Genomic DNA, 17812 nt, shown 5'->3' with positions numbered 1-17812 from the left:
GAAAATGAAATTTTTCAAGAAGAGTAACATTAAAATAAATATTTCCTATATAAACTGTAAAAACTTTACCAACACAAGAGGAAGAGAAATAAGGTAGAATAGTGTGCTCGAGTGTACACTCAAACAGAGCTCTAACCCAAGACAGTGGAAGACCATAGTACAGAGGCTATAGCACTACCCAAGACTATAGAACAAAGGTTTGATTTTGGAGTGTCCTTCTCCTAGGAGAGCTACTTACCATAGCTAAAGAGGAAAGTGGCCACTGACCGATTACAGTGCAGTGATCCATTTAGTGAGGAAGAATTGTTTGGTAATTTCAGTGTTGTCACATGTATGAGGACAGAGGAGAATATGTAAAGAAAAGGCTAGACTATTCAATGTGTGTTGGCAAAGGGAAAATGAACTGTAACCAGAGAGGATCCAATGTAGTACTGTCTGGCCAGTCAAAAGACCCCATAACTCTAGCGGTAGTATCTCAATGGGTGGCAGATGCCCCCTGGTCACAAACTGAAAATAATCTTAAATAAATCCTTACATTATGATGAAGTAAATTGCAAATAAATCCCTACATTATGAAAAATTAAATCACAAATAATTCCTTACCTTAAAGTTAAGCCAGAGGCATTATTTCTGTTATTTTTAGATTTTACATGAGTAATGATAGCCTTACATATGGAGAGCATTACCATCATAATCAATTGCTGACATAAATGAAATTACCCTAAATTTTGAATTAGATAGATGTACTTCCCGTAAGTTCTCTCTTGGAGACGTCTTTACATGATGTGATGGTGGTCAAGTTGAAACTGAAGGAGAATGTGGAAAAAATAGCTGTTGTAGAACAACACCTGGGAACTTATTAAGGAGTACAGTATTTGTAAGCTGCTAATTGGTTTATAAACGACCTGACAGATTTGTCTTTGTAAATGCAGAGAAATCTCCCCTAACTACAGTAATAGAAACTGAGCGTGCGCAATAAGTCCCCTTCAGTCTCATGTAAACAGTGGAGTTATAGTGAAAAACATACTTCACATTTTAATTGACCGGTACGTAAGTTATTATGCCCCAGCCCCTATTAAACATATATAGAGAAAAATACCAAACTTGCCAGGACTCGTCCATTTTTTATGCGAATTTCAGTTTCACTATTATATTATTACTTGTTAAGCTGCAACCCTAGTTGGAAAAGCAGGATGCTATAAACCAAAGGGCTCCGACAGGGAAAAATAGACCAATGAGGAAAGGAAAAAAGGAAAAATAAAATACTTTTAAGAATGACAACATCAAAATAAATATCGCCTATGTAAGCTATATAAACTTAACAAATCAAGAGGAAGAGACATTAAACAGAATAGTGTGCCCGAGTGTACCCTCAAGCAAAAGAACTCTAACCCAAGACATAGAAAGACCAGTACAGAGGCTATGTCACTACCCAAATTTGATTTTGGAGTGTCCTTCTCCTAGAAGAGCTGCTTACCATAGCCAAAGAGTTTCTTCTACCCTTACCGAGAGGAAAGTGGCCTCTGAACAATTAGTGTTGAATTTAACCCCTTGGTGGAAGAAGAATTGTTTGGTAATCTCATTGTTGTCAGGTGTATGAGGACAGAGGAGAATCTTTTGAGAATAGGCCAGACTATTCGGTGTATGTGTAGGCAAAGGGAAAATGAACTGTAACCAGAGAGAAGGATCCAATGTAGTACTGTCTTGCCTGTCAAAAGACGCCATAATACTAGAGTGGTGCTATCTCAACGGGTGGCTGGTGCCTTTGTCAACCTACTTCCTGTTACTAGTAGTTAAAGTAACATATTTACCAGTATTATTTTAGAACAACACTGTTAAAGCTTTACTAATAAAGAAATGGGGTTATATTAGAAAAACTCACGTTTTCTATGATCTTTATTTCTGTTGCAAATAAAAAGATATACAGTACTCTGATATATCTTATAGTAATGGGGCCACCCATTGGGAACCGGGTGTTATTGGGTGGGAAAAATTTACTTGCGAATTGATTAATAATGGTAAAACTTTATTTGTTCCATAACTGGAATGCAAAGCATGCTATTTATTAGGGGTATTACTTTCGGCATAGCTGAAATGTCGAGCTATTAAAGTAAAGCGAGGGTTAACTACCCACACTGCTAGTTAGTGGGGGGTAGGGGAGGGCAGTTTGCTACTGCTCCCACTCACACACCTGTGATTTAGCTCACTTTGCTTTTGGCTCTGATGGTGAACGGACGTTGCTGGTCTTCATCCTTCTCCTTTATTTGACAGCCATTAATGTTTTTGCTTTTCCTTTTTCTAGTGTGGTTTTGTGAGTTGACTTCTGCAACCATGCGCACCTGCCCTGGACTCACCGGTCGGCCCTGTGGAACATTTATGTCGGCTGTGGACAGATCCCCAAACCCTTTGTCCCACCTGCAGAGGTCAACGGTGTGATAGTGATAAGTGTAATGAGTGTAGGGAGTGGTCTTCCTCCCAGTGGGAGAAGTTTAGGTGACGGCAGAAGAAATCTAAGTGGGATATTTCTCCTTTGAAGGCTCCTTCGAAGGGAGGAAAACCCAAGGCCTCTTCCGTCTCCCGACCCTCCTCCGTCTCCCGACCCTCCTCCGAAGCTCCTACTCGTCCGGTCTCTTACGAAAGACCGTCGAGTAGTAGCGTAGACCAATTTAATGTTGGCCAACCCCGGTCCTCGAGAGATGGTGTTGCTTCCCCTAGCAAAGTGACCCCACCTCTCCCCCCAGGGAAGGCCTTGTCACTAACTCCTTTATTACAGGTTTGGTCGTCATTGGGGTCGGGTCCCCCCCTCCCCCCCCTCCAAGGACGCATTGCTGCAGATTGTCCGCAAGGGTGCTACTGTGCAGCCGTCATCGTCGCTGTCAGAGGTAGATCCTCTAGCTCTTATGGATGTTGTGGTTTCAGAGGTGTCATCTATGATCTCATCCTCTGCCCCTCCAGACTCTCCAGCAGTTGCTGCCGACATAGTTTCCCCCTTTCTTGATCATCTTTCGAGATGGAGACTTAAGTTCAACGTCTGTGTCTCCTGCGAGTGTTTCTCTCCCTCGCGGTTTTATTTTGTTTTTATTTTTTATTTTTGTATACATAAATTAAATGTTACTGGCGTCAATGACCCTAGATGTCGGGATGCCTGAAAACTTTAAATCAATCAATCTCCCTCGGGTAGACCCCTCTTCGGGGGACTCTGCGGCATACGGTCAGCTTGCTGATCCAACGGCCCCTTAGAGGGCGCCTTCGTCGGAAAGCTTGCGCTCCACTTTTCCTTAGAGGTTTCCCTTCACCATCGGTGAGAAGGCGCCTCTTTAGCTCTTCTGCTTCGTCGTCGCAGCCTTCACCTGCAGAGGAGCCTCCGCTGCAGTCATCTGGCCCTCGACCTTCGACCGTCACTGGACCTGCTACTAGTCCTCCGACTTCGGTCCTGGACCTCTCTGCAGATCGTTCGCGATCTCCATCGGTGGATGCTTGCCCTCCCAAAAGGCACATCCCAGTTCCTGACCTACCACCCATCAGACCTGCCGACCTTCCATCACTGTTCCTGTTCCCGGTAAAGCCTCTTGAGGCCCTACCGAAGTGCGCAGCTGCGCGCCATCACCCTTCATCTCGCCAACCTCCAGGACATCAGCGCTCACCAGCAGCTCATCAACACCAGCCTGCTTGTCAGCGCTCTACAACGCTTCGGCGCTCCCCTTCACCTGCTTGCCCTTATAGACGGCAACTGCAACATGCGCCTACACGCCAGCTCTCTCCTGCGCGCCGTTCGCCCACGGTCCCCTATGCGCCAGCGCTCTCCTGCGCACCCACGATCTCCTACGCGCCAGTGCTCTCTTACACACTTATGTGCCCACGATCTCCTGTGTACCAGTGCTCTCTGGAATGTCAGCGAGCTCCAGCACGCATACGCCATCACGCGCAATCCAGCACACTTCTGCGCGCCAGGTCTCTCGCGCGCATGCACCAGGACATGCGTGTCCGCCACTCACCGTGCCCAACACGTGCCCACGCATGCGCGCCAACACTAGCTAGCGCGCCACCACTCGTTTGCGCGTGCAAGCCAACGCTCAGCCATGCGCCTGCTCTCGCCTGCGCTCCAAGTTCTGCCTGCGTACACGCGTCAACACGCTCCCGTGCGCGGCCAATATTCTCCCGCGCACGTTTGTGTAGATTGCCTTGCCTTTGGTCAGCACGCAAACGCGCGTGCACAGGAACTACACCCGGCCAGGTCATCATCGCCTCATTCCTCTCCTCGCAAACGCATTTCAGCGCACCCTTCGGGAAAAGGGGAACAGGCTTCAGCAGAGGGGTTCAGGATCGTGAAATTGCCGCCTTCTAGGCGGACTCGCCTATTACGGTAACTCTTCATAGGGCACCTTCGGTTCCTTTCCCTTAAAGGGATCTGTCTGACAGTGCTTCGGTCAGTCAGCATATTTGGTTCAGTGCCCTAGTCAGAGCTGTAGCACAGGCATTCAATCTTGCCCTGTCTGGCTGCTCTTCAGAGCAGCCTAATGCTCTAGACTCTCGACACGGAACCATTTTGAAGAGGAAAAGAGGAGTTTCCGATGTGGTCACTTCCTCGAGGGTGAAACCGACTCAGATCAGGCCATCAAGGCTAGTCCCTCCGGTATCTCCCCAGGGATACTCTCCCACCTCTCCTTTACCAAAGGAGTCGTGTGAGGAAAGGCCCTCCTCCAATCCACCGTGGGTGGAAACTTCCCTTCACGCTGAGAGTTCCCCACCATCAGAGATCAGGAAGGACACAACATCCAGGCCTTCGATGTTGGAGTCTTACCTCCTTCCTCGGAAGGAGTCCAAAGACTCCAAGACCCTGCCAAAGTCCTCTACCATGACTACCAAGACGGAGACAGCCAGCCACTCTAGCGATGTCCGCGACACACCCTGGGAAGAGCTCTCGGGGATTGAAGATGGAGACTTCGCTGCAAGTCCAATGTCAGGAGAGCAAAAAGAGTCAGAGCATGTATTCTGGCAGGTCCTGACTCTTATTAGGGTTCTCAACGGGTTTTCCGACCCAGAGATACCCCTTCGGAAGGGCAAAGACACTGTCTTAGACCGTGTCTTCGGCACCCAGAAGGATCCTAGAAGGAGAAGCCGAGGCCGCAAACGCTAGGATAGGCACTCCCCCTGTGTTTCCACCAGTGGGGCATGCCTACAAAGTTGCTCAGACAGGTGGAAGCAACTCGGGGCCGATTCCTGGACAATCTCCGTGATCCATAACATCTCTCCCTCCCCTGACCAGGAATCCAGTGTCAATAGACTCCTTTGCCATGGGATTGGCAAAGGGGCAGGACCTTCTGGCAGAAGTCCAGACCCTGTTGAAGAAGGGCACTCTCCAAGAGGTCCTTGTCGGCTCCCCAGGCTTCTTCAGTCGACTCTTTCTTGTAAGAAAGGCGTCTGGAGGCTGGAGACCAGTCATCAACCTCTCAGCCCTGAACAAGTTTGTCAAACAAACTCCATTCAGCATGGAGATGGCTGACACGGTCAGACTAGCGGTAAGACCTCAGGACTTCATGTGTACACAGGACTTAAAGGACACGTACTTCCAGATCCCAGTCCATCAGTCTTCAAGGAATTACTTAAGATTCAGCCTAGACAACAGGAAGTACCAGTTCAAGGTGCTGTGCCTCGGTCTTTCCACAGCACCTCAAGTTTTCACCAGTGTGTTTCCCCTATGTCATCTTGGGCACACAGGATTGGCATCTGTCTCCTCCGCTATCTGGACGACTGGCTAATCCTAGCAGACTCTGTGTCAACCCTTCTTCAATACCAAGACAAACTTCTGAGACTTTGCCGGCGATCATGGTAAATCTCGAGAAGTCATCCCTGCTTCCTACACAGAGACTGGTATACCTAGGCATGATTATAGACACCAATCCCCACAAAGCCTACCCATCAGACGATAGGATAACAAGGCTGAGAAAGGTCGCGAAACCTTTTCTCAGACGAGAAGATCTTCTAGCCCAAACGTGGTTACGTCTCCTCGGTCACCTTTCATCACTGGCCCGTCTAGTTCCCAATGGTTGCCTCAGGATGAGATCCCTCCAGTGGCGACTCAAGTCCGGTGGGATCAGAATCTCGATTCCCCGGACATCCGGATCCCCATGGGATCAGCGAAACTGACGGACCTTGAGTGGTGGGTGGCAGAAGAGAATCTACGAAAGGGAGTAGATCTTCTCGTCCTCCCCCCGGATTTGATGCTGTTCTCAGACTTCAAAAAAAAAAAGGGTGGGAGCCCCACGTGCTGCACCACACAACCTCGAGCTTCTGGTCAAAGTCAGAAGAGTACCTCCACATAAACCTCCTGGAGATGAAGGCTGTGTTTCTGGCCCTTCAACAGTTCCAACAATTCCTGGCAGGCCACCCAGTGGTGGTGATGAGCGACAACACCACAGTAGTGGCTTACATCAACAAGCAAGGAGGTACTTTTTCACAGCACCTATCCCATCTAGCAGTAGAGATACTTAGGTGGGCCGAGATCCACTCGATACTACTATCGGCACGCTTCGTTCCGGACACAAGAAATGTGCTCGCCGACAACTTGAGCAGAGCATCTCAGATAGTGAGTACCGAGTGGTCTTTGGATCATCTAGTAGCCAACAAAGTCCTAACTTTATGGAGTTCTCTGACAGTGGACCTCTTCGCAACGGCCCAGAACTTCAGGCTCCCGTTGTATTGTTCTCCAGTCCCAGATCCCAAGGCTCTCTGGCAAGATGCATTCCAACAACGGTGGGACAACATCGACGTTTATGCCTTTCCCCCGTTCTGTCTGATGAGGAGGGTACTCAACAAGGCCAGAATATCGGTCAACCTTTCAATGACTCACAGCTCCGCTATGGCATCACACAGAGTGGTTTCTGGACCTGCAATTCTGCAACTCCTAACGGAGCCCCCAAGAGAACTCCCTCCACGACACTATCTACGCAAACAACCACATGCCAACATATTCCACAAAGCCATAGCTTCGCTACGACTTATGCCTGGAGACTATCCAGCATCTCCTCTCTCAGAAAGGATTTTTGCAACTAGTTGCGATCGGGATGTCTGGACACCTACAAAAGTCATCAGCAGCAGTCTACCAGGCAAAGTGGAAAGTCTTCTGTGGTTGGTGTCGTGGAAGGGGTATCTCTCCCCTCGATGCCACTATTCCAGCAATAGCGGAGTTCCTCATATATTTGGGTGAAGAAATGTGCCTGTCAGTCTCGGCGGTAAAAGGCTATCACTCTGCCTTAAGCCTCGCCTTTAGACTGAAAGGAATGGACATTTCTTCATCGGTAGAACTTTCCTTACTCATATGGAGTTATGAACTTGCCTGTCCTCAGTCTGAAGTGAGACCTCCCCCATGGAACGTGGTTCGAGTTCTCAGGTCTCTTAAGAGACCTCCCTATGAACCATTACGCCAGGCAACAGATCGCTACCTAACTTGGAAGACGGTGTTCCTGCTAGGTTTGGCTTCGGCCAAACGAGTTGGTGAACTTCATGGTCTCTGATACATCGCCCATTCAAGTGGATGGGGAGAGGTAACATTCAGATTTGTCCCTGAGTTTATTGCTAAGACTCAGAACCCGGGAGTTGCGGATCCACTATTCGACTCCTTCTGGATTTCAAGTCTTCGTTCTGTTAAAGATGACCCTCTTCATCTTTTACTCTGCCCAGTGAGGAGTTTGAGGCTGTATCTTAAGAAAACAGCCGCAACCCGTCCTTGTGTGCCTGCACTCTTCGTCAGCACAGGAAGGACCAAGAGGAGGGTCACCAAGAACACACTATCAGCATAGATTTGCAAGGACATAGACCATGCACTGAATCCAGACCCTCTTCCTTGACGTGACCCTAGAACTCATGATGTTTAGAAAAACTTCTGTGATGCAGGTTCTTCAGGTTGGGGTGTGGAAATGTCAAACTACTTTCACATCCCACTACCTGCAAGAGGTGACCCACAGGAGAGACTATACATTTTCTATCTGTCCTGTGGTGGCTGCGCAACAGCTGGTTTAAGACCTCAAGCTCCCTGTTGGACAAGTAGAAGAAGGTTGAGAGCATTGTTACCTGGGTTTAGTCTGCATGAATGAAAAGGTTTGACTGGCTCGTATTCTTTGCTTCATCCTCCCCTCTCTTGGAGAAAGCCGCATCCTTGGTTCTCTGCACAAGCTGACCTCAAACCACTGCAGGTAAACCATGCACCCTTGTGTACCTAGTATTAAAACTAATACTGTTGCGTCCCCATACCCTAGCGAGGTGGTATTGGGAAAGTCTTGGTTACAACAGTTTTTCCTTCTAAAGACTGAATAACTTTACCGGGACGGTCACACTTCTATATATCTCAACACACAGCTTGCGTAGGCCGCTGACCTTGTGTAGCAAGGTTTTAGTGAGGTGCAGGGACTCTTTATATTTGAGTACTGACAAACTCTGATAAGGAGCCCCCGGGTAAAGCCAAAAGCCAGATTTGCAGGGATGTCTACCCTTCCTAATGGGTGAGTCACCCTTAATAAATAGCGTGGTTTGTATTACAGTTATGCAACACATGACAAATTCGAAGATAATGTATTTTTCCTAACGATACAAAATTTTGCTATTTACACAAACCTGCCCGCCAGCCCTATCCCCCTTGAAGTCCTTCCTCCAAGCAAAGAGAGGTAAATCACAGGTGTGGGAGCGGTAGCACGCTACCCCCCTGCCCCCGCTAACTAGCGGTGTGGGTAGTTAACCCTCGCTAAACTAATGGCTCGTCATTTCAGCTACGCCGAAAGTAATACCCTTAATAAATAGCTAAGGTTTGTATTGTTAGGAAAAATACAAATTATCTACGAATTTGTCATGTCATCCCCTATAAATAGTGTTGGTTTGTGTTTAGTGACAGGAAAAATTACATTTAAAAGTAATTTGTTTTTTTCCTAATGATAGAAACCTGTAGGTTTTTATACAGATTGGCCCGCCAGCACCTGTCCCTCTTGAAGTCGTACCTCCAGGCAAAGTGGGATCGCAGCCTAGGTGTGCGAGTAAGTGGGTTAGATACTAAACCCCCCCTCCCTGACCAACTAGCAGGTGGGTGATTAACCCTCGCTAAAAATCTAATGGCTCGTCTTTCAGTAATATCACCTATAAATAGCTACAGGTTTGTATCATTAGGAAAAACATATATTGTTTCCAAATTTGTCATTTTTGTTGCAGTGAGGGAATTTTTATTATAATTTACTTTGTAAAATAAAAATCTTGACAAAATTTGAAAGAAGCTAAGGACAGGGACATGATCGCATAAGCATCGGAGTTGAGGAAGGTAAGGTGGGAAGGCTGAGGAATGGCAAGTGGCACGTGGAATCTTCATCTTTCAATCATAATTGTATTGTACTGGGATTACTTCGGGGAAGAACAAATACAGTAGTTGCTGGTTCTACTTCAGTCTGTCGTTAGATCTGTGATATTTCAAGTAATGGGTATTAGCATTTTGGTTAATGGTACAAGTCTAAATAGTGTCTTCTCAGAACCCAAATGCCAAAAGTAGTGTAGTGTAGTGTATGGATATTCTGTAATACTAAAGGGTACAGTACTATTTGTAAAAATGATGTTGTAGGGGGCTTACACAAAGGTTTGCTAAGAATTAATATACAAATGTTGATTTTTTTCACAGGTAACCTGGATATATATTTGCTCAAGTTTTGAAATGTAGGTTTTAATGCTATACTGCAAAGATGAAGCCAGAAGAAGGATACAGTTGTGAAATTTGTAAGAAGTCATTTTCACGAAAATCCAAGTTATCTAGCCACCTAAGATGTCATATTGAACCTATCAAAGAAGAATTGGATGAGTACTTGAAAGTGGAAGATTATTCAGACCAGGAAGTGCTGGAAAATAGCACAGATTTTCAGGTGTTTCCTAAAACCGAATTAGAGGGTGAGAAAAGTTGTTCCCATTGTCAGAAGACTTTTGGAAGAAATGATCTCTTGTGTCACCATATTGTATTATGTCACCCAGACGAAGCACTGAAGTGCAAAGTCTGTAGTAAAGTTTTTTTAACTCGGGCAAAGTATCACACCCATTACTCTGAGCATCTTTTAGGAGTTAGTGATGAGAAGCCAATACAACTGCCATACAATGTTAGTGAATCTACAGATAATGAGGGAAAGGTAGGTTCTTATAAATGTCAGATATGCAAGAAGGCCTTCACCTGTTACACAAATTTATGGAGTCATGCATGGGTTCACACTGACGAAAAGCCTTATGTCTGCAATGTTTGTGGAAGAGGATTTGGACGATTATATAGACTACGATACCACATGGCCTTCCACACCAGCAAGAGGCCATATAAATGCCAAGTGTGTGGAAAGAGCTTTAAACTAATTGTGTTTCTCAGGACACATCAGAAAGCTGTTCATGGAGGTGTAATTCTTCAGAGAAGTGAAAATAGGTCAAGATCTTTCATGGTTCAAAGTAAAAGTATAAGCAAAGTTAAGTTCTCAGATTCTAAGGGATCCAGAAAATGTAAGATTAAGAAGACTGTGCTTATTAATAGAATATTTAAACCCATCTCATCTAAAATGATAACAGAGTCTAAGAAAATATGCAAAGTTTCAAAAAAGAAAGTCATAAGCCATGATCATTTGAAATCACAGGTTTCTGATGGTACTAAAAGAGATTTAAAGCCCAATGCTTCAAGACCTAAAAAAGTGTGTAAAAAAACTTCCCTCTCTATAGCAAGTAGCTCTGGAGTGTTTGATGGAGCAAATACAAAAACAAACAAAGACCCTAAAAGTCGTTGTGTAGATGGAGAGGATTTTGAATTTGAAAGGAGTGCCATGCATTTTACTAGCTTGGTTTCTACCAAAACCAAACACAAAGTTGTTAAAGCAAGTTCACGCATAAAGAAATTGAAACGTTTCCATTTTAATGCTGCCACTGAAAACATTAAGTTTATTTTTAAAAATGAATCCAGTGTTATTGAATCTGATAAATTACCTAAGGCAAGTATTTCTCAACCTAAAAGAGAATATAAGATTTTACCTGTTAAAAATACTTGTCAGAAAAGAGAGATTGAAATTTTACCAATTCAAAGTACTTCTCATCCTAGGAGAAATTTAGAGAAATTAACTTTGACCAAAGAAAATTATGTGAAGGATTCAAAGATACCATTGCATGCTCATGAGCAAATGAACAAGAAAAAAGTAAGAAAAGATTTTATAAGCAGTAAATTATCCATAGAAGAGAAGAATACACCGACAAATGGCTTACCAAAGAAAATGAACGAAATAAACATCACAAAAGAAAGTTGTAGACTGGATAAGGTTATGTCATTGTTTATATGTAAGGTATGCAATAAGACTTATAAGCATAAAACATCCTTAAACAGACATTTTAGGATATCTGCACATGCTCCATGTATGTGTTCAAAGGCAGACTTGCTGGAGGAAATGAGTATTTCAGAAACCAAAGGTGTTGAGAATTCAAAGAAGAAAAGATGTGTGGATGAAGTAACACCTCAAGATTGCTTACCTCAACTAAAGACTAAATGCATCAAGATAATGCCAAATATGAAATTGAATCAAGATTTACAAAACCAATATGAAAAAAATGCTTTTAATGTAGCTCCAAATGTAGGGGAGGTTTCCGAGACTCCCGATAAAGTTGGGAAACCACTTGACTTGGGTCCTAAGAAGTCGGGCCTACCTGGGAAGAATTTATTGGGCAAAGTCAAACCTTGCATAAAAGTTGGGAATGAAAGACCAAAAGAAGCATATAAAAATGTTTCTTTTCTTATTGATTCACTGCATATCAAACACCCTGAAGAAACTATTGAAGCTGTTCCTTCCAGGCAGGTAATAAAAAGTTCTAGGAATATTACTGTTGAGCATGTGAGGAATTGTGACAAAAGAGTAATGGAAGCACATCATAAAAGTGAAGAAAATGCACATGGTAATAATTTGATGCCTCCTCTGGATGACTCTGAAAAAATAGATTTTAAAAACCCAGTTGATAACACAACTCCCTCATTTCTTCAAGAGGACTGTACTTCCAGAAAATATAGTAGGCCAGATGGTGCTATGGAATTTCCTGTGAAATCCAAAATGCAAATCAGTTCTCAGAAACAGATGACTGAAAGTAGTGTATTTCAAGTATCTTCTGTTGAACATCAATGTGCGAAATGCCTCCGGAAGTTTAAACATGCTTATTCATTGAAGCGCCATAGTTTGATGCAGTTGTGTTCAGGTGGTGGCAAGAAAGTATTTGGCTCAAAATCGCTTTCTTCTAAAAAAAACATACCACAGAAAGTGTTAGAAACTGATCAGTCCTTGATTACTACAAAGCAATGTAAAACAGCCACTGACCATCTGCTTAAACTTGGAAGTAAGAGTAATGAGGCATCTTTTATGAGGGACCAGTTAAAGAAAATTCACTCCAATCTACTTACAGAAACAAAAAAAAATACTTTGCCAAAGTATGATAATGAAGCTCTCAAGTTGATGGGGAAAGTGGATGCAAATAGGTATAATGTTGAAAATCTAGGTACTACATCTACATCACCTTTGATAAAGAACCTGCCTATAAAACCATACAAGTGTTACCGATGTGGAAAGAGCTATGTACGTTTAGTCTTTTTTAAAAAGCATATGAATAAAAATTCCTGTTCTTCCAGCTATAAATGCCTCTTTTGTCTGAAAAAGTTCACGGATAAAGCTATGTGGGAACAGCATGTAAAATTGGAGAAAGCAGTAATTCAGAATAAAAGTTATTCTTGTGCAGGATGTATGACAGTCTTTTGTAGACCAGGTGATCTTGCTAGGCATATAATGCGAAACACATGTTCACGGTGCAATTTAGAGTGCTTTTGTGGATACTTTCTTGATTTGCATGAAAAATCAAGTGAATGTAATGGGTTGCCAGCAATTCCATTAGGGAAATGTGGATGCCTCCCAGGTAGTGGCAACTGTCAGACATGTTGCAAGAATGAGGATCCTAACGAAAATAGCCTTTTACACCACAATGATATTCCTTATAGTAATTCTATAATTCTCAAAGATGCAAATGATTCAAGTACTACATGTGATAAAGAAGCTGAGGAAGCTAATGATACATTGATGAAAGCAATACCATCAATGTTTCAGCTTAGCTTTACAGAAGGCAACCATGATTACATGTTACCTGTAACTGCTGAGGATGGAGAAGAAATTGCCAGGAATAATAATGTCAGTCAGAGTGATTACTTGGATGATGAAAGCGGGAAGTTTATTGTGAATTACACAGATTCTGAAATGGGAACTGATATATTTCAAGGTGGCAACAGCAGAAGTTGTAGGGTATATGAAACTGGCAATTTTGAACCTGATGCAATGACAATTAAGGATAATTTACAGACAACTAGGGTTTCAGATATTGAGTGGCCAATGCCTCAGTTAACCAATGAGTATAGCCATGGTTGTTATTCTCAATTTATCAATTATCACTATTACAATTACTCATCACAGCTTCAAGGACAGGCAGCAGAAAGAGGGAGAAATGTTCTAGACAAGAATGGTAAACAAATGATTGGAGATGATACATTGCATTTTGAGTCTCCTGAATATACAAGGCCAGACACATCCCAGGAAATGATGATAAGCACTCATAGCACACAACAGCAGTACTCGGCTATGTCTACGAATGTGTTAGAAAATCCCTGTAATGCAACCAGCCAATTCAAGGTTTATGGAAGTGGAGATTGGGGAAGTCGCAGCTTGAGTGATAATTCACACAGTGTGTCTATCCCACTTCATAATGCTACTGTCTATGAAATTGAAGGGTTCAGGGTTACAGGAAGTGGAGAAGCTCATAATTATGAAAATATTCCAGGTAACAGTGGCATTCCTAATATGTTTGAGAATCATAAATTTTCCCCCTTGGCATTTCCCAATTCCTCTCAATATACCTGGTAGATGCATTGGATTCAGTGATTTTTAATGTGAGCTGAGAGTATGGAGATTTTTTGTAATGTGTGCAAGCACAGAACTTATAATTCCTCTTTAATTCTTGTTCTTCATATGGGTAGCTAGACATTTTGCATTTGGGTCTGCAACAAGCAAGAATCAGAATTACTTTTTATGTATATTATATTGCAGTGGCAAATATGCTAAATACTGTGCTGCAGGTTTTCAAATGTATCAGAAAGGCAGAATGCTGCCAAGTTGCTGTCCTTGTACAGTTTTTTTTTCTTTCTTTTTTTTAAATACTAGTAATTTTGAGTTAAAAGGTTGCAGTCAATAATTTTTAGTATTTTGCAAGTTTTAGTGTAGTATGATTTAAGGAATGGAATTTTCTCCTGTGGTCATATATATAATGGCTTAGCTACATATTGTTAGGTGCAATTTTCTTATAAGGAATTTACCTTTTTTTTTTTTCTCCAGCAAAGCTTATATTCTTAATTATAAATGAACGGAATGCTAGATTTTCAATTTCTCTGAAAATCTGTAATTATAAATTTTTCTTGATTTTTAACATTTCATATGTGGTTTGTATTTTTCTGCTTTTTTTTTTTTTTTATTAATGTCAGTGCCTTATTGTATTTGTAGTTAAGTTAGACATTGTTTACATAATTATACACAATACAGTATAAGTTAGACATTGTTTACATAGTTATCCAACAATACAGTATTTAAATCTTGTATTATGTTTGAAAAGATAATTTTCAAATACCGTACTGTGTTTTACAGTTATTACTTTACTGTGGTTTGTACTTATAGTTGCAAGAAGGGTTTTAAATTTTTTTCTAATGGGGTAAATAAGGCTTTGCACGATTGTCATATTTTACTCGGTATGTACTGTATGTAACTTTCACCATTTTCTGAAAAACTGAAGGGTGTTCTTTTATGTACATTCCCTTAATACAAGTTTTTCTGGTAAATAAATCATTTGTCTCTGAATTTCTTGTAGCACTACCATTTGATGTATATCTTTTGTCATCATTACTGAAAATGGTGATTATTTGTGTGCTAGATTTTTTGTTGTATGATTTCATTATTACAGTAAGAGATTTAATTAGATTATTCAAGGTTTCTAAATAGCACTTCCGTTCTGTGGTTTTTTTTCCCTCATGATGCAGAAGTGTTCAGGTATTTTAATAGCTATTTTGTTACTTTATAAGCCTATGAGAGAAGTCGTGTTTTTAGGCTGACTTTCACAAGCCCTTTTATACTTTTGTGTTTCTATCATATGAAAATCAATTTTTGATAGGTCCACAAATTTTACCTTCATGGGTGACACGAGATACCCTGATCAAGTAACTTCAGTTGCAACCTTTAATGGCCTTCACATTCTGTTCTGTTCAAGAGGTTCAACTCATTTGTAGTTTTCTTCAAAGTGTAAAACAGAGGATTGTTTTAATGTGCCAAGGGTTTTTTAATGTTCTTGTAGTTTGGAGAAACCAATTTTTTTGAGAGCATTATATAGTGACCTTTATGCTATACTATACAGTTGAGTTTTTTTATGGCCTAAAGTCTAAAATCAATAGGCTTGCTTAGTCTCAGGAGGAATTGATAGATTTTCACTTAAAATATGGATAAATTTTCACTTGAAATATTTTTAGTTGCCTACTTCCAAGTGAATTTAATTAATCCTTAGTTAGAAGAGACATTAACTGGTGTTAAACCTGTAACAAATAGAATTTAAAGCAAAATTCACCTTTTATTTTCAAAAAGGAAATTAGTTGGAAGTCTTGAGTGTGCTCTTTTCTACTCGAGGTAAATTACTTTGAATGGCTTTCAGCTAGAATTTTGACAGTACTGTACTCTGTAATGTTCTGTATGTGAAGTATACAATGTTATTTCACATTGGTCTTATGAAAGGATTCTGGTTTATTGATAAAATTTTCTGTTGATATCTACACTAATGCGAATATCACAATGTTTCTCATATTACCTGTAACCAGTTTTGCTAGTTACCTTGTGTGAAGTATCAGCATGATGTTATTTTGGGTAGCTTTCACCAGTCTGTAACCTTTTATCAAAGATTGTTTGTTTATTCAGCACAAATGTTGAACATTTGTGAATCTTCTTTTATAAAGTCACAAGTTTTCTTAAATTTTTGTGGACAGCTCAGTTGTCACCAATTAAAAGGACTAACTCATTTAGAAGGTTATTTTGATATTTGTTGAAGGTTTGTGCTTACATAAGAGAGCTTTGTATTGTCCCTATATAAGCCTGCTTTCAGTTGTTTCTTTGTAAGTGAGATGCAGTGCTTTAAAAGATGTAGAACAATATAGTCATTAAATATTCCTACAAAATCTGATTTTGACTGAAGTATTTTAAAATATCTTTGAACATTCGTGAAATTGTTGATGTAATTTTTATTTTTTGTCTTTAGAGAAGTTGAATATGTAGTATGGTCACTTTTTTCTGTAGAAGCATACTTGTTGGAGACAGTCAATGTTGGGTTTATTTTGAATGTGAAATAGGCTGGGTTTCCTGTAGTTTATTAGATTGGGTTTTGATTTAGATTTCATCTTTTCTTGTGGAATCCAATACTGGGTAAATTTTTTGGAATTGTAAGACTTCAATAGAAACAAAGTAATTAGCTTTTTACAGAAAAAAATACTTCGGTCAGAATATTTAGTGTTAGTTGATAGTTCAGATATTCATTTAATATAACATGTACGTAGTTATAGTTAAACTGAGAGGCAGGATGTTAATCTAAAGTGCTTTTTTATAATTTTTCCCTTTGGAAATTTGAATTTGGTTTGTTTTACAGGATTGAATTTTTAAACAATAAATTCAGATACAGTAAATGGTGGTTTTAGTTCATAGTTTTACAAATTATTATTTCAAATACTGTACCTGTATTGTACTATATTTTGAGATTTTCCATATATGCAATTCGATAATTTTTTTCTAACATCTACTGTATTTATGTTCTAATCTTTTACTTTCCAATTATTTTCTTTCTTTCCTGTGTGTACATTGTACATTGCAATAGTACAGCCAAATGAAAGCCGACCAAACGATCCTGAGATTATATTAATATATATATATATATATATATATATATATATATATATATATATATATATATTTATGGGTATGTATGTATGTATGTATTGTATAATATGGAAAAATTAACAGTGTGTGACAAACCACTATTTATGGCATTTATAGACAATGAGAGAGCTTTTGATTTTGTCAAAACTTCCAGCAGTTGAGAAAGCCCCTCAAAGACCAGGAATAGATGAATCTAATATTGGAAAACTTGAAGATATCTACATAGGAATTAGAGCAATCTAAAAACTATAGTACATGAAGATGGTGAGAAAATTCTGATGGAGACTCGATCTCTCCTAAATTATTCACAGCATGCTATCCTAGCCTACCCATAATTATAGGTCAGCCATAAGGCTAGACTAAAACCCATTTACTTTCATGGTCATTACTGTATATACACATTTCCATGCTAGATATGATAACCGGCATGAAAAGATGAAATGTGCTGGTAATTACGGCAAATGAAACCTTCATAAGTTGGACTAAAGTTATGAAAAAGGGAAGTTGCCAGGCTATGACTGATAAAAATATTATGGCAAGGAATTGTTGTGGTAATCAAATTTTAACACTGGGAAGGTGCTATGAAATAACGTAAACAGCTCTGTTGTCAAGAAAGCTGTGAGTGAAAGCCAATTATGCCATACAAATTAAATAAACAAAAAACTATCGCTGGCAAACTTGCGCTTAAATTCAGACCTTATGATAATGCTATTATTACAAATTGTGAATAACTAATCACAACATGATTCTTGTTACTTAACAGAAACAAGGTGTCCGTTACTTTGTTGGTG

At 40.8% G+C, this 17812-nt stretch overlaps 1 protein-coding gene across 2 annotated transcripts in view; it reads left to right on the top strand.

Moving 5' to 3' along the window:
* Positions 1-14207, top strand: part of LOC137621558 (zinc finger protein 91-like) — a 43147-nt gene extending 28940 nt beyond the window's left edge. Inside the window, exons 1-2 of one of the 2 annotated variants that reach the window (XM_068351951.1) lie at positions 9121-9139; positions 9653-14207. In XM_068351951.1, the coding sequence (XP_068208052.1) occupies positions 9714-13928 (4215 nt within the window). In that variant the 5' untranslated portion in view covers positions 9121-9139; positions 9653-9713 and the 3' untranslated portion in view covers positions 13929-14207. Of the gene's footprint in view, positions 1-9120; positions 9140-9652 lie in introns of those variants that run through there. The other variant, XM_068351950.1, reaches the window with a different exon arrangement.
* Positions 14208-17812: the final 3605 nt, after the last annotated feature.

The sequence above is a fragment of the Palaemon carinicauda genome, chromosome 28 (assembly GCF_036898095.1).
Source record: "Palaemon carinicauda isolate YSFRI2023 chromosome 28, ASM3689809v2, whole genome shotgun sequence".
NCBI lineage: Eukaryota > Metazoa > Arthropoda > Malacostraca > Decapoda > Palaemonidae > Palaemon > Palaemon carinicauda.
Note: the sequence above shows the minus strand (reverse complement) of the source record. Positions and strands in the feature narration are given on the sequence as shown.